This window comes from Symphalangus syndactylus, chromosome X, assembly GCF_028878055.3.
Source record: "Symphalangus syndactylus isolate Jambi chromosome X, NHGRI_mSymSyn1-v2.1_pri, whole genome shotgun sequence".
In the NCBI taxonomy this organism is placed as follows: Eukaryota; Metazoa; Chordata; class Mammalia; order Primates; family Hylobatidae; genus Symphalangus; species Symphalangus syndactylus.
The window spans coordinates 54,427,333-54,450,474 of NC_072447.2; the positions used below are offsets into that span (position 1 = coordinate 54,427,333).

The 23,142-nt window shown below is 39.2% G+C and overlaps 1 protein-coding gene across 5 annotated transcripts in view; it reads right to left on the bottom strand.

The window, feature by feature from the left end:
- Positions 1-629: 629 nt before the first annotated feature.
- MED14 (mediator complex subunit 14) overlaps positions 630-23,142 on the bottom strand; it is an 86,872-nt gene continuing 64,359 nt past the window's right edge. The window contains exons 23-33 of one of the 5 annotated variants that reach the window (XM_063634514.1): positions 22,377-22,488; positions 19,436-19,558; positions 18,452-18,544; positions 17,551-17,682; positions 15,135-15,317; positions 13,740-13,975; positions 10,282-10,461; positions 10,081-10,188; positions 5,833-5,958; positions 5,263-5,455; positions 630-2,776 (exon numbers count right to left, since the gene is read on the bottom strand). In XM_063634514.1, coding sequence (XP_063490584.1) covers positions 2,703-2,776; positions 5,263-5,455; positions 5,833-5,958; positions 10,081-10,188; positions 10,282-10,461; positions 13,740-13,975; positions 15,135-15,317; positions 17,551-17,682; positions 18,452-18,544; positions 19,436-19,558; positions 22,377-22,488 — 1,560 coding nt within the window. In that variant the 3' untranslated portion in view covers positions 630-2,702. The remainder of the gene's footprint in view (positions 2,777-5,262; positions 5,456-5,832; positions 5,959-10,080; positions 10,189-10,281; positions 10,462-13,739; positions 13,976-15,134; positions 15,318-17,550; positions 17,683-18,451; positions 18,545-19,435; positions 19,559-22,376; positions 22,489-23,142) is intronic. The other 4 variants (XM_055266817.2, XM_063634515.1, XM_055266818.2 and 1 more) reach the window with 4 other exon arrangements.

Here is a 23,142-nt window from a genome sequence, read left to right on the forward strand (position 1 = left end):
CAACTTTTTATATTGAAATTGGATCAGAATCCAGGGTAGCAAAGTTGTAACTTCTTGAAGTTATCAAATTAACCACAGTCCAAATAATGGCTGTTAGTATCCTTTGGCTGAACAGATTACTGTGTTAATTAGAACACAGTTATTACTGGTTCTTAAATTCAAAGTCATATATATTTTAGTTTATGCTTGCACTTAACTCACTCAGTTAATTTTCAAACATAAGGTTCGACTCCTGTTATTAACGACTTGACATGTTCTGCTGAAGCTCTCACTTTTCTTCTAATCCCGAAAGTACTTTTATACATTCTGAAATGGCATTTCAGCAGATGGAAAAATGAAGGTGGCAAATCAAGACCAATTTTTTATTTCAAGGTTAAATTAATACTAAACCAGACTATTAATGAAAACATCTTCATCAAAATTAACTAGAGAGAGTTGGTAGTTCTCTGAAACTTTGTATAAATTTTATTTATTACTGTAAATACTAAAATCACATTGAAAACACCTTAAAGTTAAATCCCAACCCGATTATTAGAGAAAAATCATTTGGGCATCCAGTCCCTTTGATTGAACCTGGGTAACAAAAGAGGCAAAAGACATGATTTGTGATGAAACTTACTATTCAAATGCTAAATGTTTTCAAGCTTTAATAAGGTATATATCAATTCCAAGTACCAAGCATAATATAAAAATTCAAATTCATGGGTTTACTCTTAATAAGCATCAAAAGCAAATTTTGTGCACTGAATCCTATCTTACTCTTGATTGGCACAATGCATTCAGAGATGAGTTATAATTAGGAAAAAAGAGTGTCCACTGAATGCATCATGTGTAAAAATGCAATTAACATTTCAAAACCACATTAAAAGGGAAAATACCTAAAAAGTTAACTCTTAATAAAATTATTTGAAACAATATTATCCTGCAGATAAAAATACATTTCCTGTATATACATGTAGATTTCTACATGAAAGAAAAGATTCAGCTCCAAATAGAAAAGGGCTGACCCTTGATAAAGACATCTTAGATTGCCAAACTGATGTGATTACCACTGTAAGAACTAAAAACAGAAGGATAAAAAGGTTAAGTTAAAGGAAAGATAAAAGTTTAGTCAACTACTCCTGAACAGTGGCAGAGTTGAGTGAGAAGTGGGAGATGAAGGCAGAAATAAGACAAAGAAGAAAGGCAAAGAAGGCCTCAAGTCTGAAAATGAGTGGAGAATCAAGCAAAGTTGAGAACAGATATGATATAGGTGCAGTGAGATACTTGAAACTAGAATTTGATAGCTGATAGTTATAGAAGCTCAATTGAATCATCCTGAAGTGGAATTAGACAAAGCATCTACATTTTAATGGAGAACCAGTATTACAGTGTCCAGATAACTTGGCATGGTATTATCATTTAAAAATTTTTCCTAAATACCATGAAGTCGGTAGAAGACCTTTGCATCAGATCATGTTCTTTGAAGCTTAAAAAAGTCCCTGACTGACTAGGAAAGACAGCACAGTGCTCCAAAAAGAAACCCTGCAGAGATGTATTAATACCAAAAACTCCATTTGACCCTGGACAGGCCCAGGATTCGGGATTCTTCAAAATGAGGGGAATGGACCAGGTTTCTTCCAAGCAAAACATTCTATCGTTTTGTTGACAATGAATTAAATTGAAATTGTTTAGAACAATCCCAGTTTTGGTGGGGAAGGCAAGGAGAATAAGTTAAGCAAGATAAAGAAAGCTCACAGAAACTTCATGCAGAGGTACAGCATTAAAGTTCTTTGTTTCCTAATTAATGTTGTATGCAGAAGTATTCTGTAAACTAAATTTTCCTGACAGAAAAGTTCCCACATCCTCAACAGATGAGAATGATTGCATTATTTGGGATCCTTGATCAATATGAACCACATACTGTCCCTTCTCAAAGACTAAGTTCCTTATTTTTCACCCAAATCCTATATATTGAAAGACAACTGAGGTGTTAAATGTTAACCACTAGTCAAGTTAGGAATGTCTGAAGAAAATATATTAACCTTGACATAAAGAAGATGTTTTTGGTCAAATTTCAGACACATATTATTATAAATTAATAACTGGCTCCATCCACCAGGTTAAAGATGAAGGGAGGGCCTAAGATGTCTCTAGAGTTTATATACACACAAGTGAGTGTCACTGTTTTGTTTTGTTTTTGACCTAGTTTTATTAAATATTGCTTCCTTGGGGTGTGTTTATAACAACTCCCAGAACATTTCCTGTAAGGATTCAAAGCGGTCATATTAAAATACAGCTTCAATATAAAGTTTATCACAGTTTTACAGTATTCAAAAATGACAGACCTGCCTTAAAAAACAAAACAAAAACCAAAAAAGGACTATTACACCCAAAACATAAGAAAACAATTAAATAAACAAGTTTGGCATTTTCATAACTTTATAGTATAAAACAGAATATTAAATTTATTACTGGCAAACGGACACTGATTTATTTCCTTTGAAATGTGTCCCATTTAAACACACTATACAAGTTCATTATACAAAAGATGGATGATCATTTTGATGAAAGAAGTGCACCCTGAAAATTTTTGCCAGTTTAGAATATTTAGCTCTTAAAGTTTAAAAAAAAAGTCCTTTTCCTTTTTTAAACTGAAGGCTGAATTCAGATTTGTTTTGTTGTCTCATCTGTCAGCCTTCCTGGTTTAAAAACAATAGTGTCTATGGACGCCCACCAGGGGGCAGTGTAAGATTAGCCATTAAATCACGAACAGCTGCAAATATTGTGCATTCACCTGCAACAGAGAAAAATGGTCATTAGCTATTCGCAATACAGGAAAGATGTTAACACACCGGTAGGGGAAGGGGTAATTAAATCTAAAATTAGTGAGAACTTTAAAGATCAAAATAAAAGACAATTTTAACTGCCCAGATTATTGGGGATTAAGCTGTGGTGTTAAGTATCAGATTATATTTGGTTTGGATTTTTTTTCTCAGGAGGAAACGTCAAGCAAGTCCCAGTTAGGTTTGTATTTAGGAAGATATGCCTAGAGTTTCTGTTTAGAAACACTGTAGCATTAGATAAGCCTTTGAAGTTGGGCTTTAAGGCTGAGTGCTTACGGGCATTTTGGATATCATAAAAACATCTAGTTTATATTTATGCATTAGTTACAACTTTGGTGGTATCTTTCAAACGTTGCATTAAAGGCCAGATAAAAATGTTTAGGACAGCGCTGTCCAATAGAACTTTTTGTGATGATGGAAATGCTGTATAAGTGTGCCATGGCTACTAAGCACTTGTAATATAGCTAGTGTGACTGAGGAACTGAATTTAAAATTTTATTTAATTTTCATTAACTTAAATTTAAGTAGCCACATGCTGGCTAGTGGCAGTTATACTGGACAGTGCATGTCTCTGACATCTATTGGAGTTTTCTCTCAAAATTCAAGGAAATGGTCAACTTCCAGAGTTCAACATTAAAATCAATTAAATACAAAAATGATTTTTCTTAAAAGCACTTCATCAGAAGAGAAGTGATGGGTGTGGGAGTTGGGGTGGGAGACTGAAGTATGGTACACCAACAATCCAAAAACAGGATTTGTGGGTGGGGAGGGTGCTGGCGATTCATCCTCTCAACTTCTCCTTTGCTCAAAGAAACCAAATACTCTACTTCTTGTAAATATTACAAGTATTTAAATATTATAAACCAAAAGCTGGATCCCTCCCTCTAGAGCATGGTCTAACACTGTATACAGTGGCTGAAAGTGGGAGAACTGAAGACCTCATGTGAACCATGGCCTTTCAGCAAAGGGCAGGATGTACAGTGATCCTGTGCACATGAGAAGGTACAGAAAGAAAAAGGAGATCCAAAGGTCTGCCCAGTCCAAGGGGGAAAAAAAAGGAAAACACTTCCAAAATATCTCAACAATTTCTTAAAAGGAGAAGTATTGTTTTTTAAAAAACACATTTTCATTACTGATAGGCAAGAAAACTTGCTTGATCCCAATAGGATCAAAACATTTTCCTTTTAATTTTAAATTCCACAAGACATAATACATAAAAACACATAAGATAATGACAGCCATCTGCTTGTGAAGGAATGGTGTTTATTATCAAGGTTCTACTGGACTGTTACTTTGAGAATACTGATAGCTTTAAACTTTGATTCTTGAGGACCTATTTTTAGCTGAAAGAAGAGAGAAGTCAAAGGATGAAAGCAGAAAATTGTAAGAAGTAGAAGAAGTATTACAACAAAAGAAGCACACCCTTCTCTACTGCCCAGTGTATTCCTTATACATTAAAGTGAGAACTCACCTGCATATCCAATGTGGGGAAACAAATAGCTAAATATATCATTTCTCTCCTGATTCCTAGTTCTGGAAAACTTTGGACACTGTAGTCCTTAAAAATGTTTCAGAGAACAACTTTCCCTCATTTAAAAACATAATTGTTATTTAACTATTCTAAACAGAGAGAGATACAGAGAACTTCCTTAATGTTAGAAATAAGCAAATTTTAAATTTAAATTTCCCTAATATTAAAAATGAGCAAAATGGAAGAAAAGTTCTCTTTGCTGAACTTTGTATTTTGCAACCCCAAATTTAGCACTGCCAGGAATTATGTGTTAAGTGAAATCTACTCCAGTATTGCAGGGACCTTGTTTATCTTTCTAGAAACATTCTGGTTTCCTCGGAAATGTTCAGTTTGAGAGCTTCATTGTGCACATGGTGAAAAGGTTCACTTGCACCCACCTGACACTTATATAAGAAGCCCAAAAAAGCAGTAATGCCATTTGTATCAGCTTTTATTCTTCACAAAACATTTAGAAGATACAGAACTTTTAATAATATTCTTCTATTCATGATTGAACCATGAAATATGAGAAACCAACATGCATTTCAACTTTGTGATGTACAGAGTGGCAGGTATTGATGGTAGGGCAGGAATTCACAGCCGTGGAAAATTCTATCATCCTAACCTAGGTCTTTGTGGCAATGTGTGCTATAAATACAAGCTTCTGGCATTAGCAACTGGGTCAGTCCCAATAGTAAATCACTAACAAAATGTCCAGGCAGCAGAGAAATGGACAAAAATGAAGAACCAATGAGAAAGGAAGAAAGCGACAGGCAGACATTAAGAGGGCCACGGCAACCAGACCTCTATTGCTATGACTGGGTGGTAGAGTAGGTAAGGAGGGAGAAGAGAAGAGGAGAAAGGGGTGTCTCTCAAAAGAACTTTTATAACATATATGCAATAAAATATTGTCTACTGGTCATGTACCTTGTCGTGGTGGATTCATCTCTGCAAACCTCTTCAGAATGTTGCTGACCATCATGGGAGCAGCAACAGAAGAGTTCTGCTGTCTGGGAATGTCTGCCTGCTGGGTTGTACCTGAAGCCATGTCATAAATGATTGGAACTATAATACTAACAGGTTCTTGGGGAGGGACCGATGTTTTCTGAGTTAGTTGAAGCTGTATACACACAACACACACAAAGAGAATAAAAACATCATAAAACACCTGTCTAAATGTATCAAAGGTACTATCATTTACTATACTTTCAGATTAAGATAAGCAAGCAAAAGAAAATTACACATGACAAGAAAAGTGACAAACAACTGAATATTATGGTTAAGATGCAACTGTGCTACACAATTACCTGGTTCAATAAATATCTGTTTATTACTAAAGGAACCAGGATGTCATGACATCTATGCTGACAATTAAGGAATCCTGGCCTCTATTTGGCAACAAGAGATAATTTATGCAGTTATCCAAAAGTTGCTCTATTATCATGTGGCATTTTCCTCAGAAGCTCTGTACATGCACAGATGCTGGGTGGTACTTACAAAAAACAGCATTTTGGATTTCAGCACCACAGCAGGCGTACCAGGAGGTGCAATCGGCGGCGCGCTGGGAGGGATCGTCAGGCAAAACTGAACATTCCATTTTAGCTGTGTTGCCTGGTCAGGGAACTATTTTGAGGGGGAAAAATCAAGATAAAGGCATATAAACATTTAAAATCATATTCTAGTAGGAAAGTCTGAGAGGTTAGAAATTTGTTTCATACCCAATTATTAACAGAACATAAAGCTGATAACATGCACTTTTTCAAAACAAATATATACATGAAGTTGCTAACTGAAAAGTCAACTGTGGACTTATGTAAGATTTTCCCCTTCCTTCCCTCCCACTTCGTTAATTCCTAAGGCCTATGGATTCGGCTTCTGCAAGGTCTCTGACATCTGTTCCCTCCTCTCTATATTCATTGAGGCCACCATGTACGGGGCTTTATTACTTCTCCTGTGCTCCCCTAACAGCTCTTTCCAGTGGCTGCCTCTTCCAGTCCATCCTCATACCACCATCAAACATAGGTCCTACAACACGGTTCTAGTCAAGCTCACAAATGTTCAGTGACATTTAGTGACACATGCTATCCCCCTACCACCCACAACTGAGGACCAACACCTAGCATTCAAAGCCCTTCTTAACTGTGCCAATCTAGACTTCCCAGTCCTGTTCCAACTCTTTGCCTAAACAAACTAGTCAAACTGTGTGAAAGATTTTTAAATTATATCCATCGGTGCTTTTTTAGCCACATAAATATTTACTCCTTTAAAAATTCAAATGGATTTCTTTTTGACATAAATAATGTTTCCTACAGCCTATTAGATCAGAAGCCAAATGTTGAGACTATTAGCAAAAGAACACTGTTGCCCCAATATTTATAGTAAAACGCTAACTAAAAAAAGAGTGAGGTAATTGAAGTTACTCAAATCAAAACTAGAAACATTAAAATGAAAAGACCACTGTAAGATTGAAAAAAATACATCAGCTGCCATCTGGATTCCATCTATATACTTTCACAGTATGTATCTCCCCATACAGAGAAGATCAATTATATGATAAATGAGCATCTGAAAAAGTTGGATCCATACCTCCTCATATTTGACACCAAAACAAAGTGAGACTCTGTCTCAAAATAAATAAGTAAAAATAGATTTAAAAATTTAAATAATTAAAAAAAGGAATCCAACTGGTATTAGAAAAAAAACTTTGGGAGGATTATTTCAAACTCTGGGAGTGAGAAGAATCTAACAATGATACAAAATCAGGAAAGCTTAAAAAGCAATATTGATACATTTCACTATTTAAAAGAAAATTTTGCATAGCTAAACCTACTAAAAGTGAAGTCAAAACACAAATGAAAAATGAAGAAAAAATATTTACAATGAATATCCCAAGGGGCTAACTTCGCTAATGTACATACCCAATTCCTACAAATCAAAAGACCTAAAAATCCACAAATCAGAAAGACCCAAAGTCTAAAGACTGATAAAACTGTTGACAAGGATGTGGGAAAAAGCCAGTACTCTCATTGCTGGTGGGAATATAAACTGGCATAACCTCTATGGAGAACAATTTGGCAAAATCTACCAAAATTACAATTACATATATCCTCCAACCCAGCGATTCTACAGGTATACTGGCACACATCCATAAAAAGGCTCTTTATTGTGGCACTGTTTGTAACAGCAAAATATCAGAAGAAACCAAAATGGCCAACAAGTTGGGACTACTCAGCAATTTTAATACATTCATCTAACGAAATACTAAGCTTTGTTAAACAACACAAAACAAAGACATCCTTTATATACTGATATGGAAAGATCTCCAAGATTTGTTCAGTGAATAAAGCAAGATGCTCCTCCATTTCAAGCAATATGCCAGGTTAGATATCCTGGAAATCACATCCACCACAAACACTAAAAATACTGGGGGTGGAAAGGCATCTTTTTTTTTTTAATTTTTGAGACGGAGTCTTGCTCTGTCACCCAGGCTGGAGTGCAATGGTGTGATCTCGGCTCACTGCAGCCTCTGCCTTCTGGGTTCAAGCGATTCTCCTGCCTCAGCCTCCTGTGTAGCTGGGATTACAGGTGCCCATCACCACACCTGGCTAATTCTTTGTATTTTTAGTAGAGATGGAGTTTCACCATGTTGGCCAGGCTGGTCTCAAACTCCCAACCTCACGTGATCCACCCGCCTTGGCCTCCCAAAGTGCTGGGATTACAGGTATGAGCCCCCACGCCCAGCCAAAGGCCATCTTTTTAAATGCTATTATGCATTGAATTGCGCACCTGAAAAAGACATGAAGTCCTAACCCCCAGCACCCATGAATATGATCTTATCTGAAAACCAGGTCTTTGGGGATGTAATCAAATTAAGATGAGGTCATTAGAATGGTCCCTAATCCAGTATGACTGTTGTCCTTTATAAGAAGAGAAGAGACACAGGCAGACACATACACAGAGAGAATACCATGTGATGACAGAGGCAGAAGTTGCAGTAGCTAAGGAATACCAAAGACCGCTGGAACCACCTGAAGCTAAGAGAAACGCATGGAACAGATTTAACCCTAGAGTCTTCAGAGAGCATGGCCCTGCTGACCCCTTGATTTAGGATTTCTGGCCTCCAGAACTGTGAGAGAATAAACTCCTATTGTTTTAAGCCACTCAGCTTGCCATAATTTGTTGTGGCAACCCTAGAAAACTAACACGAATGCAGACTGAGCTATGCAGAAACTAAGGGAAATCCCGCAAGGGCCAACAACAAATCAAGAACAGATATTCAGTGCTCTGAAGGCAGCTGCTGCCCATGGAGCATCCTGCTGTCTCTTACTTTGCACTTCAGATTGACTGATTGATTTGATTGATTTTTTTGGAGATGGAGTCTCACTCGGTTGTCCAGGTTGGAGTGCAGTGGCATGATCTTGGCTCACTGCAACCTCTGCCTCCTGGGTTCAAGCGATTCTCCTGCCTCAGCCTCCCAAGTAGTTGGGACTACAGGCATGTGCCACCACGCCTGGCTAATTTTTTTGTATTTTTAGTAGAGACGAGGTTTCACCATGTTGCCCAAGCTGGTCTGGAACTCCTGAGCTCAGGCAATCGGCCCGCCTCGGCCTTCCGAAGTGCTAGGATTACAGGCGTAAGCCACCGTGCACAGCCTTTTTTTGAGACAGTCTCACTCCATCACCCAAGCTGGAGTGCAGTGGCACGATCTCAGCTCACTGCAATCTCTGCCTCCCGGGTTCAAGCTATTTTTCTGCCTCAGCCTCCCGAGTAGCTGGGACTACAGGCCATGCCACCATGCCTCGCTAATTTTTCAGTATTTTTAGTAGAGACAGGGTTTCACCACATTGCCCAGGCTGGTCTCAAGCTCCTGGCTCAGGCAGTCTGCCTGCCTCAGCCTCCCAAAGTACTAGGATTACAGGTGTGAGCCACCGCACCCGGCCTGCACTTCAGTTTTAACAGCTATTCAGGACACAAAGTCTAGGACCAACAAAGGTGAGGAGTCAGATTTTTAAAAATTATATGTTATAAATTTATACATAAACCATCTCATAAAAATGGAAAAAAGTACAAAACAGGATGTGTAAATATCATTTCATTTAAAATATTTATAAGAAGGCTGCACACAGTGGCTCACACCTGTAATCCCAGCACTTTGGGAGGCCAAGGTGGGTGGATCACTTGAGACCTGAAGTCTGAGACCAGCCTGAGCAACATGGTGAAACCCTGTCTCTACCAAAAAAAAAAAAAAAAAAAAAGCCAGGTGTGGTGGCATGCACCTGTAGTCCCAGCTACTCAGGAGGCTGAGGTGGGAGAATCACCTGAGCCCCAGAGGTCGAGGCTGCAGTTAACTGAGATTGCATCACTGCACTCCAGCCTGGGCATCGGAGTGAGACCCTGTCTCAATCAATGTTATTTGCTTTTATGAATGGACCGTCTCTGGAAGGAGAGGCAAGCCATGGTAACTCTGGTTGGCCAGAAGACAGTTGGACAGGGATGGAGGGGACAGGGATAGCTAGACAGGAACTGATGGGAAATTTCTCACTATATTATCTTGTTTTAAATTCAAAAGATAAAACAGAATTGTGTTACCTATTCAAAGATAAATAAAATTTAAGTTAAAAATTAAGAATTTAAGAGAAAAATAGAAGAAACTACATAGATGGGTGAAAACCAATAAACACTGCTCCCACCAAGTCTAACCTCCTCAAACCAACCTTGCTAGAAATGTGTATCTCTGTAACTTACCAGCTCCAGCTTCATAATGTGCACACAATCCCTGAGGATGTGTGTAGGAGCTCCTAATAGCTTGGTGAAGGCTATTAACGTATTAGCTTTAAATGGTGGTCCTGCAACCTACAGAGATAAATACAGCAAGTTACTCTTCATTCTACATTAATGCTTCTGTTTCATTAATTATATTCAAATTATGCACTATTAAACACATACTCTTGTTTCAAAGAATTTCTCCAAAACTTGAAGTTCATCAGGTTTCCACTGTCCTGCATTTTCAGGTGTCACTTTTAGCTGAAGCGTTTGGTTGGTTTTGGGACTAAGGGCTACTCTGCATTTCAGTGCATCAGTCTTAAACATGATCACTCCGGGTTCATTAGAATTTATCAGCTGCAGCTACAAAACAAGGACACATCAAATTAACATGTAAGTCAAAGAGAAAATGAAGATGTTACTGAGAGAATTGTTCCAAAAGGAAAACCACTAAGTTGATACCTATTCCAAAACAAAGGCACCTACAGCATTGAGCATCAACTGCTGCCAACACTGCAAAAAGAGATGTGATCAGACATTATGTGCCTCTTGATGGAAGAACATAACTCTACCTATGAAGTATTCTTGCAAAACAACATCAAAAAACTTGAGCCTGAATTCATGCAGTAGTTTGATCCAGAGGACTGACCAATGTGATAGAAAACATAGGGATCAAAAAAATATGAAGTGATTCCAAATTGTATAAGGATAAAGAAGGAGAACTAGATGGGGGAACCAAAAGTTTGAAGGGGACTTAGAAAAACCTATTTCAGTTCTGATTCAAGGTGTAAAAAATGAGACAACCTGGGAAATCTGGGTATTAACTAGATATGTGATAAAGAAATTTTTTTTTTAGGTATGAGAATGGTGCAGGTTTTGTTTTTTAAGAGTCCATACCTTTTAGAGACATATGCAAAAATTTTTATGCAAGAAATTATGTCTGAGATTTGCTGTGAAAATCTGGGGGGAGGAGTTCTAGATGAAACAATACTGATATTAGTTAACTGTTGGAGGTGGGTGATGAGAGTACAGAAGTTCATTATACTATTCTACTTCTGTATATGCTGAACATTTTCCACAATATTTTTTTTTAAAGTGGCACATTAGAAAAAAAGAAGACAGAGTACAATTACAAAGAGTTAGATCTGGATTAGGCTCTTATTCTAGCCCAGGGGTTGACAAACTTTTTCTGTAAAGTGTTATATAGAAAAAGTTGCAGGTTTTATGCACTATATGGTCTCTGTCACAATTATTCAATGTTGTCATCACAGCTGAAAGCAGCTATAGACAATACATAAATGAACAGGTGTGGCTGTGTTCCAATAAAACTTTATTTACAAAAACAGGTGGTGAGAAGGACATAGCACCAGGGGTCGTAGTTTACTGACCCGTTTTAGCAGAGTATGTTGATTATGCAGCTGAGCAAAATGAGGCCAAAGAGCTGAAAGCTTACATAGATGGTAAGTGGCATAGCTGAGGCTAGATCCCAGGTCTGATGATTACCATTTTGAGTGCTAATTTTAGTTTATTTTATTATTTTTCTTTCTTTTCTTTTGAATGCTTATTCAAAAACGTTTCCCCACCAAATCTTAGTATGAAGGTTGCAAAATGGCTTTACACTAAGCATGGAGTGAATATTTTAAACATTCACCATTTTTAATTCTTTTTTTATTTTTTGAGACGGAGTCTCACTCTGTTGCCCAGGCTGGAGTGCAGTGTCACGATCTCGGCTCACTGCAACCTCTGTTTCCCAGGTTCAAGCGATTCTCCTGCCTCAGTCTCCCGAGTAGCTGGAATTACAGGCATGTGCCACGACGCCCAGATAATTTTTTTTGTTTGTTTGTTTGTTTTGAGAGTCTCGCTCTGTCTGCTCAGGCTGGAGTGCAGTGTCACAATCTCGGCTCACTGCAACCTCTGCCTCCCAGGTTCAAATTATTCTCATGCCTCAGCCACCCAAGTAGCTGGGATTACAGGCGTGCGCCACCACACCCGGCTAATTTTTGTGTTTCTAATAGAGATGGGGTTTCACCATGTTGGCCAGGCTGGTCTCGAACTCCCGGGCCCAAGTGATCCGCCTACCTCGGCCTCCCAAAGTGCTGGGATTACAGGCATGAGCCACCGCGCCTGGCCTTGTATTTTCAGTAGAGATGGGGTGTCGCCATGTTGGCCAGGCTGGTCTCAAACTCCTGACCTCAAGTGATCCGCCCGCTTCAGTCTCCCAAAGTGCTGGGATTACAGACATGAGCCACTGTGCCCGGCCTAAACATTCACCATTTTGACTACCTCATTAATACATGCATCTACCAATAATAACAGTAATTATAAATAATGAAAATGCCAAGACAGTATATTAAGGGCTTTACATGAAATATCTCAAATTCCCACAACTGTTATCAGTTAGGTAAATACTATTATCTGAAGAAATTTGCCTAAGCACACATTAGCAGGTAGTATGGCTGGCTACAAACCCAGGCAGCCTGACTCTAGAACTGGTGCTCTCAATTATAAATTATCTCCTAAGCCTATCAGCATAGGATAAATTAGAAGTCTTTTTTCTTTTTTTTTTTTAGAAGTCTTTTTTCTACAAGAGTTTTTAAAAAGTCAATTGTTCATTTATTTATTTATTTATTTATGAGACACAGTCTTACTCTGTTGCCCACGCAATCTTGGCTCACTGCAACCTCCGCCTCCCAGGTTCAAGCAATTCTCCTGCCTCAACCTCCCATATAGCTGGGATGCCTGGCTAATTTTTGTATTTTTTAGTAGACGACAGGGGTTTCATCATGTTGCCCAGGCTGGTCTTGAACTCCTGACCTCAAGAGATCTGCCCACCTCAGCCTCTCAAAGTGCTGCGATTACAGGCATGAGCCACCGTGCCTGTCCTGTTCACATATTTAAAAAGAAGCTTTTGTCCTTCTAACCATAAATAATTTTCTTCAAAATTTTATTTCTCTTTTTATTTTTTTAGAGACAGGGTCTCACTCGATCACCCAGGATAAAGTGCAGCACATGACCACAGCTCACCGTAACCTAGAACTCCTGGTCTCAAGCAATCCTATCCTCCTGCCTCAACCTCCCAAGTAGCTAGGACTACAGGTGCATGCCTGCTAATTTTTTTAATTTTTTGTAGAGAGAGGGTCTTGCTATATTGCCTATGGTGGTCTGGAACTCTTGGGCTCAGTGATCCTCCTGCCTCAGCCTTCCAAAGTGCTGGGATTACAGGTATAAGCCACCACACCCAGCCAATTATTTTATTTCAATAAAGACTTAGAGTCAAAATCAGCTTGCCCGCACGGGCACTCCAGAAGGCAAATAATTACTGGTATGCTATTCTCTGCAAGGCCAGATCCTGTGCGCACCGGTCCTGTGTGCTGCAGAAACCTATCTCCAGGTCCATGTTAGCCACATAACATAGAAGCCACAGCACAGCAAACTGTGTAATGCAGAAATATGTTAACATGGAATGGAAAATAATGGAGTCCATTTTTAATGCCAGGTTAGGGTGAAAAGCATAATTCTAACAAGCTTGTTAAAGGAGGGAAGGTGAAGGAATGTCACGTTAGTTCAGATCCTATCCTGCAGGACAATTTAGCATTTTACCCTTAACAATCACCACTTAGAAGGTCACTAGGTACCCATACCGTTTCTTGTTGAATAATTCTTTGAAGATGTCGTCTCATGATGACTGATCCAAGGAATCTCTCAAGTGGAGAACAAAGGTAACTACCTGCCAGGCCGGGCACAAGGCCCGGAGTTGGAGAGGGCAGCAGTAAAATGTTCAAGGCACTGTGAGTGAGGATGGTAGGTATGGATGCCGCCCAAGAGCGCTGAGGTAGTTTACGAGGTGGAGGCATGTTTGTTGGCATTGTCTGAGAACCTTTTGGGAAGGAAAACATGTTATGTCATTTACAAATACATACTATCTCACTGCTTCCTGTTTTGCTTTCATCATAAATCTTTGATGTTCTAAATCATTCTGTACTGTTTTAGTTACTCCTTGTGGTGTAACAATCATATATTAACAACCTGTTAGCAAAAACGGCCACTATTTTTCTCCTTCTTGTATCCAGGCCCCTTGCAATGTGACTTTGCAGCAACTCCTTTAAGGGGTGGACTCTATTTCTCCACCTGAAACCTGGCTGGCTTAGTAACTTGCTTCTGACCAACAGAATGTGGTGGAAGTGACACTGGGCTAGTTGTAGGCCTCAGCTTCTACTCCCTGCCTTAAAATCCTGTTGAGTCACCATGTGAACAAGCCTCAGATCAAGTGTGAAACCACACAAAGCAGAGAGAAACCTTGCCATCTGAGGCCATCTTAGATCAGCTAGTCCCAAACCAACCCAGCAGCTGACTACAGACATATGCGTGAGCTGCCCAGCAGAGTCTGAAGGAATCACTCAGCTGTGCTTAGCCTAAACTGCCAACCTGCAGAATTGTGAACCAATATATAACAATCATATATTGTTTTAAGCCACTAAATGTTATGTAGCAAAAGCTAACCAATAAATGTGTACAATTCTCTTCTCTGTTATTATGTGTGATATTGTGAAATATATATTTGGTCTTTGTCCTAGCTCCTGGCATACAAATCCTAAAATTTTTGGAATCTTCAAAGTGGTTAAGTGTCCTTTTGTATGCTAATGAGATGGCTGATGGCTGGCAGCCCTTAGGTAGCTTCAGGAAGGGGGCTGATCACAGGAAAGACAAGGCACGATTAGACGGTTGGTAGTTTCAGCCCCATCCCAAAGTTGATCACCAGTGGCCAGTGATTTAATCAAGAATGCCTACGTGATGAAGCTTCCATAAAAACCCAAAGGACAGAGTTTGGAGAACTTCCAGATAGCCAAACATGTGGAGGCTCACAGAGGGCATGGAAACTCCACTCCCTTTATGCATCTCTTCATCTGCATCCTTTGTAATATCCTTTAAGTATCCTCTCTCAAAAAGCAGGTCATGACTTTCAAATGTGAGGATGCAACAAAATAGGTCACTTTGGGTTATACTAAAAAAGAACATGAAAATGTTGATATACTCACTTGTTCCAGCTCGAGGGGAATGAGAAGCATCTGGAACTGGAGAATGTAGTGAGGGGTTGGCTGGTGACATTCCAGGCATGCGTGCTGCTGGTGAGGGGCCGGACACTTGAGGAGATCCTGGCCAGTTCCCTGCTCGTCCACTTGGTGACACCATAGTGTACGGGGAACTAGGGTCAAGAGTTCCTATAAAAAAGGTAAACAAATGATTCTCAAAACCTATATTTTAATAACTGAAAATTATTTGACAGCATTCAAATCTTTACATAGTAATAATTTTATTTTTTCTTCCAATAAGATGTTTCACTGAAGCTTGATGTGTGTTAACATGTCATGCCTGAATCTCTATTTTGTGTAAGGTACTTTTTAACATGATACAAAAATTAGAAAAATATAAAGATTAAGAGACGATAAAATTTACCTTCACACAAGCTTCAATGTATGTAATATGTAACAATGTATGCTACTATATGCATTAAAATATTAAGCAAACAATCTCAGAGTTCCTTTAAAGGCAGAAATATTATATTTTTAAACCAACTTTGACAAACTATATTTTCATTCTACTCCAAGTAGAATGAGGAGAAGGAAATTTTCCATATTCTTTATTTAGGCTACGTTGACTAAGAAATGAACCAAGACTCAAGTTTTGAAAGCAGTGACTTCCTGAACAATTTGATATTTAAATTTCATCCTCCATTGGTATCTACGAAGATATTCAAAAATAAAAAATAAATAAATTTCATCCTCCAGATATCTTCAACATATTATTATATCCCTCTGTAACCAAATGACAAACTGAAAAAATATTTTTACCATGTATATGTCAGAGTAAATGGTCTTTACTTAGGTCTTACAAATGGGCAAGAAAAAACACAAGAACATAGGCAAAGCATATATAACTGGGAGGTATAAAATAAGAAACACCAAAGACCGGCCAGGCACGGTGGCTCACACTTGTAATCCCAGCACTTTGGAAGGCTGAGGTGGGTGGATTGCTTGAGTCCAGGAGTTCGAGACCAGCCTGGGAAACACGGCAAAACCCCCTCTCTACAAAAAAACACAAAAACTAGCCAGGCGTAGTGGTGCACATCTGTAGTCCCAGCTACTTTGCTGGGGAGGAGGTTCAGGCAGGAGGATCACTTGAACTTGAGAAGCCGAGGTTGCAGTGCACTGAGACTGCACCACTGCCCTCCAGCCTGGGTAACAGAGTGAGACTGTCTCAAAAAGCAAAACAAAACAAAAACAAAAAAACCAAAGACCAACCAAAAAAGGGTTCAATTTTCTTCACTAATAAAGAAATACATTAAACAATAAGATACCATTTTTCATCTATGAAAATGGCCAGGGTCTTTAAAATACGTAATACTCCCTGCTGGCGATGATGCAGGATAACAGACATTCTTGTATGATGGTATGGGAAACGGTACAGCCTTTCAGATGAGCAGTTATATGTCTCAAAAGCTTTAGAATTTCTCAAATCCCTTGATACAACAATTCCACTTCTGGAACTTACTTAAGGAAATAATCATGGATATGAGCACAGATGGCACCATTTTTAATTGTGAAAAAATGGAAACATTCTAAACATATAACAATAGAAGAGCAGTTAAGTCATGGTATGCCCAGACAAGGGGATACTATTATGCCATATGGTATGATGATGTGGAGTTTTTAATAACAGAAATATTCCCACAAATATTAATAGTAAAAACTAAAATCCCAGGTGCTACACAGCTTAAAAACTGAGGAACCTGTTTATGTTCTATGGTATCAGACTCATGATCTATTAAGTGAAAAAAAGGCACTGAACACTGTAAAGTATGCTGTCGTGTGTGTAAAGGAGAGGGGAAAGAACACTTGCATGTATTTGCTTGTGTATGCATAAAACAGCTCTGTAAGAATATCTACATGTTTCTGGGAAGAGGAACTAGGTGGTTGGTGGAATAAAAAGGAAACATTTCATTGACTACTTGTTCTATTTTTTATCTAGTTGAATCAATTTAAAATAAAATTTTTGAGTTAAAAAGTTAAAAAATTCAAGTCTCAAAACAATTCATATGTTAGGGTACCCATTGTCGGGGGCAAGGGCAGGTATTTGAGGGGGGAGACAAGCAGCTGGGTAGAGAGCAAGTGAGAATGGCAGAAACATGAGAGGGCAGGCAAGCAGGGCATGTGTGACAGGAAGGGCAAGGCAGAGCAACAGAGACAGCAAGGGAGAGTCCAAGGCAGAGACAAACTCACTGCTTGTTATCTCTGTGTGGTGGGATTAGATAAATTTGATATTCTTTTTGCTTGAGCAATATTTTTGCTACTTCCTCAATAAACAAGTATTAATTTTGCAATGAAAAATTTACTCAACAAAAATTATTTTCACATCAAGCTCTTATGCTATATCGATTTCCATTTACGGACTCACCATGTGGACTAGCAAAACTGGCCCCTGGTCCTATTGAGATTCCATGCGAGGATGGGGGAGGAGTTGGAACAAATGACGCTGGTGATGGGGCTCTCAAAGCCCCACTGGGGGAGCTGGCAGCATGCAGATTTCCTAATAAAGGAAAATAATTACAGATAATCTTGCAGGACACATTTTATGTCCTGTCCAAGGACCCCAAGTTAAAAATCTCCCTACAAACTAAAGAAACAAGTAGTATAGCTCCCATATATATAACACAGAGAAAAACTGGCAAGATTTCATTATCGAAAGAGAGTGTTCAATTCCATGGGCCCAAATTCTAGCTCTTATATTGACTAATTAAAAAAAAAAATCCGGTGTACTTTTTATTCAGTTACTCGTTCATTCAACAAGAAGGCCTGAATGCCAACTTCATGCCAAGCACTGTTTTAGGCATTGGGGACACAGCAGTTAACAAAAGAGACAAAAATTCCTGCCCTCACAAAGCTTATATTCTAATAGAATGAGAAAGACAAGTATCTGTCAGGTAAGTGCTATGGAAAAAAATACAACCGGGTAAGGGGACAATATTGTGTAGTGAAGGAGGTGGGTATTGTTCCTTACATACAGCAATCAGAAAAGACCTCTCTAAGGAAGGGGGCATGTGAGCCGAGACGTGAAGAAAGTGAAGGATAAGGCATGAGGATACCCAGGGGATGAGATATTCCAGCCAAACAGAGAGCTAGTGCAAATGCCCCAAAGGTGGAAGCAGTTATAAACAACAGGGAGGAAGCCAGTGTGGCAAGAACAGAGTGAACGAGGGGGGCAGTGGGAAGAGAGGACACCAGAGAGGTTGGAGGAAGAGGGGTGGGTCCCAGATCACATGGGGACTTGTGGGCCACTCTAAGGACTTAGGGTTTACCCTGAATGAGTGGGAATCCAATGCAGAGTTTGGAGCGGAAATCATGGACGAACTTCTGTCCCTGAAGGATCACTCTAGCTGCTGTGGGACAGACTATAGAGCAAGGGTAGGGGTAGGGACAGGAAAACCAGTTAGAAACGACTGCAATAATTCAGGTGAGAGAGGACTAGTGGCTTGGGTAAAGGTGACAGACTATGGTAGTGAAAAGTGGTTGGATTCTGGGTAAATTCTAAAAATCAAGCTGACAGTATTTGGTAAATGACCGAACATGGGTATGAAAGAGACGTCCAGCATGACTCGAAGAGCTTCGGCCCAAGTAGCAGGAAGGAAGGGCCTGCCATTTACTGAGCTGGGGTGTCTGTGGGAAGAGGAGCACTGGGGCAGTGAAGAGATCCAGAGTTTAGTTTCGGCCATGCTGAGTTGCAGGTATCTACCAGACATTACATGGAAATGATGCCGAATAGACAGCTAGAAAATACAATACTAAGGCTGGGTGTGGTGGCTCACGCCTGTAATCCCAGCACTTTGGGAGGGCGAGGCGGGTGGTTCACTTGAGGTCAGGAGTTTGAGACTAGCCTGGCCAACATGGCGAAACCCTGTCTCTACTAAAAATACAAACATTAGCCAGACACAGTGGCACGTGCCTGTAATCCCAGCTACTCAGGAAGCTGAGGCAGGAGAATCATTTGAACCCAGAAGGCAGAGGTTGCAGCAAGCTGAGATCACGCCATTGCATTCTAGCCTGGACGACAGAGCAAGACTCTGTCTCCAAAAAAAAAAAAAAAAAAAAAGAAAGAAAGAAAAGAAAAAAGAAAATACTAGACTTATGGAGAGACTGAGATTGGAGATACAAAAACAGGGAAACATTAACTTATTTAAAGCCACAGGACTAGTTTTAATTTAGGATTATGAAAGGGTGAACTATGGCTACCAAAACTATGAATAAATGCAACATTTAAACACTTGCTACATTATCATAATTACCTTTAATATCAGCATGTTTCAAATTCTCTACTATAGCAGTCCCCGCCTTATCCACAGGGGATATGTTCCAAGACCCCCAGTGGATGCCTGAAACCTCAGATAGTATTGAAACCTGTTTTTTTCCTATACACATATATGATAAAGTTTAATTAACAAATTAAGCACAGTAAAAAATTAACAATAACAGTAAAATAGAACACTCTTAGCAGTAGATTATAATAAAAGTTATGTGAATATGGTATCTGTCTCTAAATATCTTATTGTACTATACTTGCCCATTTTTGGTCCTCAGTTGACCTCAGGCAACTAAAACCTTGGAGAGCAATAAGAGGGGGAGACTGTACTATGTGAGATAATTTCATATTTTTGTGTTCTGTAATACCTAAAGCACTGTCTTACTTTCAATCAGTATGTTGATCAACTTGACTAACCTTTAAGTGTTTATGTTTACTTATTTAGCTGTATGATCGGGACAAGTGACCTAACTTCTCCATGTCTCAGTTTTCCTCCATAAAATGGGAATAATAACAGGACCTACACCACAGGTTTGCTGTGAGGATTAAACGGGTAAAGTGCTTAGAATAGGGCTTGGCACATAGTAAGCACTATATGCTTGTCTACTACTATAATTATTTCAAAATATTTTTCCCTTCCTACTATATAAAAACAATGTCAACTCCTATCCTAGAAACACACTCCCCTGGGGTTCTACAATCCTGTTTCTCCTGTTTTGTCTACTTCCTCCATAGTTGCTACTTCCCCACTGACCACTGCTATTCCTAGGGGTTGACTCAACCACCCACTTGGGCTTCAATGACCCTAGACATGACAACAACAACTTCCAAGTCTTCATCTGTGGTCCAACCATCTCTGATGAGCCATAGGCTCATACAGCTAACTGCCTACTGGACATCTTGACTTAGTAATCTCTGGGGACTTGCAAAATCAACAGGTTCAAGAGAACTCCCTCCTCCTTTCTCTGTGAAATCTGCCCATCCACCACTCTTATCACTTTCAGTAGTACAAATTTAACCCAGATTAAAATCCAACAATGGCTTCCTATTTACCCATACAATAAAGGCCAAAATTGTTAACAGCACCTTGTCTCTTCACATACCAGCCATTTGGAAGAGTCTACCATCTTCTGGGAGTTCAGACTCCACACACCCCGCACAGTCTGCCTGAGATATCCTCCTCGTCCATGTCCCTGCACCTGGGTAACTCTGACCCTTCAGTCTCAGCTTAACCAGTGTTGAAAGGAGGGAGGCAAACAACACATTCTCAAGAAAGAAACAATCGAACCCCCCTTATCGAATGCTGTTTCAGAAGCCCAAGTGACCCTTTTTGTAACACTCATCATACTTGGCATTACAGATGAAGACTGTTTATCTAGGAATCCAAGCAGAGGAAGTACACCCCACCCCCCAAATAAAAGTGAATTTAAAGATTTTAAAAATGAGGATCTATTTTTTTAAAACGACACCACTGAAGTAATGTGAAGAGCAACATGAGTGGCTAAGTGTGAGACATGGTGGAGGTGGGATCTGCCAGAGTGCGAGTGCCTAGGCAATACGGGATGTCGAGCAGCCCAATCTGGGCAACAAGACAGATTACAATGGACTGGTCAAAGAGGCATTTGTCATGTACCACGCCCCAGGCTAAACACTTTATATGAACTATTTCATTCAATTCTCACAACATCTCTATGGAAAAGGTTTTATATTATTCTCATTTTACAAATGGAATTAGCTATTGAATAAGTGATGTCACTACATCTCCCACCTGCAGATTAACAGATTATCTGGTCAATACAAATTTCTCATATACAGACACACATATACATATCTGTAAGAATTTTTGTATTTTATAAAGGAGAAAAGTATGCACTGCAAATTCTGCTTTTCAAAGTGAAAACTTAAAAGCAGATGTATTTGTTGCGTTTGTTCCTTAAAAATCAGGATTTAACGTAGTTTTGTTTGTCCTGTTTTCTGATAAGCCCGAATGCCTTCAACTGGTACAAAACTACTTAATGTATTCTTTAGTTCAGTGGACTGATATATTTACAGTAGATAAAAGGTTTTATTACACATGCTTTTAAAAATCATTTAATTTCTTATATTTTACATCCTATATTACATATCACATCTTTTATGCTAAAACTTTCCTTGAAAAAACCATCATTATGCTCTGGAAACATTACTAGGACCTAGAAGGCAATGGGTCATTCTCCCCAATAAATCTGATGACCTAGCTTCCTTGCTAGATGATAAGTTCAAGAGCAGGGCTGGTATCTGGTTCACTGCTAAATCTTCAGCACCAGGCAGCATTTGACACAGAGCAAGTGCTCAAGAGATACCACTGAATCATTCAGTTAAAAGCAAAAATTTGGCATTCTCAAGCACTTTTACGGTGCACTTCATAGGGCTGCCAACAAAGCCATTATGTCTGGACAAGCAGACTGTGCACTGCCTAACTCTGGAGCTTGGGGGCAGGCCACCCTTCACCTATTCCATGGCTTAGCAAACTTTTTCTGTAAAGGGCTGTTGTAGCAGGAAAGCAGCCATAGACATTATATAAACAAGTGTGGCTTCATTCCAATGAAACTTTATTTACAAAAACAGGTGACAGGAGGATTTGGCTCATAGGCCTTAGGGTCTGTCAACCTGTAACACAGATCATGTTGTGATTAGCACCCCCTGGAGTTGTGCTGTGAGTCTGGCTCTGGGTGACATTAATTTAAACCTTTTAAAGTGCTCCCAAGCCTGGACACAGACTTCACAAACCTTCCATAATAAATGAGTGACAACTATCTAGCCATAGACTAGAAAGGGAATTCTCTCTGAAGCCTGAGGCTAGATGCACAGTGCTTCTCAATGTGGGGTGTGTGTGTGTATTTTGGATTTGAAAGTTGAACATGACAAGAGAGTAAGTAATATCTTACCTGGAGACTGTGTGTGCATCATAGAGGGAGATTGATTGACTGTGCTATGATAAGATGTAGGGGGTGAAGTAAGAGGATAAGCACCTGATGTTCCTGGCTGCTTTGGAAACGGCTGAAAAGAAGAAAATTAAATGTTGGTAAAATGGCCAACTGCATGAAGCATAAGAGTGTGGCTTTCACTAATTATAGCTACAGTGTTAATATTTACACACTTTGTTGGTTACCAAACAGGAAACATGAAGTATAAAAGTGTGCAAAATACACACACATCACCAACACAAGTCTTTATAAACCTCGACTTTCGAAATGTTTTAAAATAGCAACATCCTCTTTCCCGATCTTGCAATGCTATCCCTCAAGATGTTTTTTGCTCATTTTCTATCTAGCATATAACTGATTTATCTCTATTATTTATCTACCATTTCATTGATTCTAAGACATTTTCCCCCCACACTTTAACGTCTCTAAAATCAGGGTGTGTCTTTCCATTTATGGGATGTTAGTTTAACTGGCAGTGTTTTTTCTTTCTGAGCAGTAGATAAAAACTGATGCATCTTACATTTGGTGGCATTTAGTATCAATGAAATGTGGTAGCTCAGCCTGACCTTTACTTATCTTTATCACTATCACAAGGTAGTTGTAACATTTTACATATTTTCTAGTGGCAAACGAGAGTTTCAGTTGTTCCTGTTTCAGTTTCAGCTGTTTCAGTTTCAGTTGTTCCAATATCAAATGTTGGAAATAATTATCAATTTTTTTCTTAAAA